At 42.7% G+C, this 2,647-nt stretch overlaps 1 protein-coding gene across 1 annotated transcript in view; it reads right to left on the bottom strand.

The window, feature by feature from the left end:
• LOC101645624 (sodium channel protein type 9 subunit alpha) overlaps positions 1–2,647 on the bottom strand; it is a 101,962-nt gene that overhangs the window by 9,077 nt on the left and 90,238 nt on the right. Inside the window, exon 23 of the mRNA XM_030887794.2 lies at positions 1,331–1,464. Within this exon, the coding sequence (XP_030743654.1) occupies positions 1,331–1,464 (134 nt within the window). The remainder of the gene's footprint in view (positions 1–1,330; positions 1,465–2,647) is intronic.

Genomic DNA, 2,647 nt, shown 5'->3' with positions numbered 1-2,647 from the left:
CTTCCTATAGTTACAATCTTGTAAGCATGCCATTTAAGAGCAATGGGACCTAAGACCCAGAACAAAACCATACCCAAGGTGAATGGGGGGGGGGGCACGGAGTGGAGACCCAATGCCCATCTGTAGACAATTGGACATCCCCACACAGAGAGGTCACAAGGAAGAGATGAGCCAGTCAGGGTGCAGTATAGCAATGATGGAACACACAACTTTCCTTTAGTTCTTTGGTGCTTCCTTCCCCCCACTATCATGACCTCAGTCCTATTTTACAAATCGGATTAGACTAGAACATGCACCCTGCTACAGACGAGAGCCTACAACAAAGGGAATCCATGATAGATAAACCCCTCAGGGCCAACAAGGAGAGTAGAGATACCAGGAGGATTAGGGGAGGGTTGGGGGAGAAAGGAGAGAATCAATCACAAGGATCAATCTAGAACCCCCTCCCAGGGGGATGAATAACGGAAAAGTGGGGGAGAGGCAATGGAGGATGATGTAAGATATGAAAGTAATAATTTATAACTTAACAAGGGTTTGTGAGGGAGAGCAGGCAGGGAAGGGAGGGGAAGAAATGGGGAGCTGATATCAGGGGCTCGAGTGGGAAGAGAATGCTTTGAAAATGATGATGGCGGCATATGTGCTTGACACACTGGATGAATGTATGGATTTTGATGAGATGTAAGAGCCCCCAATGAAAGTATTTAAAATAAACAAACAAATAAATAAATAAATTAAAGATGTTGTGGTCTAAGAAAAAAAAGTTAGGACTGGCTACTTTGCTCATGGTCATAGATCCATGTTCAAATTTAGTTACATAGCTATTGCTGGGGAATCATAAATGTGTGTTTACATGTTACAGACATAGGTCCTCATGTGGATTAAAGTTAAAAAAAGAATTAACTTTAAAATTAAGGTAAAGTCTATGATATTTTTCTGAGAGTATTACACATCCCAACAGCAAAAACATTTTTTTCTTGGTGTCTCGGATTTTAGGCCCGTTCCTTGGGTTATTTGGGGCACCGACAGAAAATTGTATTGGACAGACAGCATCTGGTTTAGTTTCTTACATATGCTGTTCCACTATATTTTCAGCTATTAAATTATACTAATTTACCATCCTAGTTTTAGATATGAGAAGAATTCTGACCCACAAATTGTAGATTAGACAAAAAAAATATTTGAAAAACAGTAAGTTATTAAGGGACTTCCAAGGGAAGTGCACCCACAGTGCACTAGTTGATTACACACTGGGCTGCCAATCCTAAGGTCAGTGGTTCAAACCCACCAGCCATATGCAGTCTTTAAAAGATTTAAAGGTTTGGAAACCCACAGAGGCAGTTCTCTGTCCTTGAGGACCATGAGGAGTTTGACTGGCACAGCTGGCTGATGTCTTTCTTTTTAGTTTAGGAAGCTGTGCAATATAGACAGAGACGGCAAGGTGGACACAGCAAAGCCAGAGCAGAGCTTGAAGAGCGAAAAATATAAAAGCATACTGAAATGTCATGTATATGGAAGGTGTGAGGGCAATTTAGAGTGTCAAGAACGTAAGACTTCAGACCAAGTTTTTTTCATAAATATTTTGAAGATCTAAAATTTCTTCAAATTATGCAGTAAACATTTCAGAACACATTTTAATACATAGAAATTAATGGATAACTCATGTTAAAAGTTTCAGAGGTGAGGTTGACTTTCAGGTCCTTGAACCTTAGAAAATCTCTAAGTCCTTACAAGTGTTTCTTTGCACAGGCAACGGCATGCTGTCCTGCCACAAGACTGGAGTGCTGTGATTTTAATGAAGGAGTTGAATTCTGACAAACTCATTTTGGCTTTCAGAACATTTGAATTTCTGCTTATTGTACAACCGCACCTTGGCCTTTTGGCTGAGGTAAAGCGCTGTATTGCACCAAACGCACTCCCGTCAGTCACTTACGACGACTCAGAGGCCCTACAGGCCAGAGGAGACTTTCTCTCCAGGGTTTCTGCGGCAGTAAATCTGTATGGAAGCCGAAACCTCTCTTTTATTGTCAATTAACTTTCTTACACACTGCCGAAATCTCAGTGCATGGAAAGAAACATAAATCTGCCTTCTGGAAGACAACTGATACGATAAATCAATAGCTCGGTTAATTTGCCCCCTCCAGCTCTCATGAGGTCTGTTTTCCTGTGAGCCACGCCACCGCTAGTGCACCGTCAGCTGACGGGAGACCCGAGGTTTCGGACGTCTGGGTAGGCCTGTCAGGCAGGAACAGAACAATCGCCCCTTCCTCGTGAACTCTTAGTCCAGTGCGTTCTTTATTTCCCATAGGTGTCAATGTGGGAACGTCAACTGTGATCCAGGGGACAGCAAATGCAGGCGCTGCAGCAGTCTTCCGCCTCTTCTAATCACTCAGTGCCCTACTGCGAGAACTTTTTACTGAAGATCAGGCTGAATCTCTGTGAAGAAGCTATCACGGAATTAGACAGATGATGAAAGTTCTTCCTAAGTGTCAGACAGTGTGCAAGTAAAACAAGCCCTCTCGCCGGGGATACATGGCATGTTGTTTCTTCCAGGTGTGTTGTAAGCGGTGACTAAAATTGCGTGTGTGAAGGACGTCATGCAGGATCAGGTTTTAATGAAAAATGGACTGATTGACTTCTTCCTTCCTTA

Source organism: Echinops telfairi, unplaced genomic scaffold (genome assembly GCF_000313985.2).
Source record: "Echinops telfairi isolate 266 unplaced genomic scaffold, ASM31398v2 ScPeMD7_4;HRSCAF=17, whole genome shotgun sequence".
Lineage (NCBI taxonomy): Eukaryota > Metazoa > Chordata > Mammalia > Afrosoricida > Tenrecidae > Echinops > Echinops telfairi.
The sequence above is the reverse complement of the archived record's forward strand: the minus strand, read 5'-3'. Positions and strand labels throughout refer to the sequence as shown.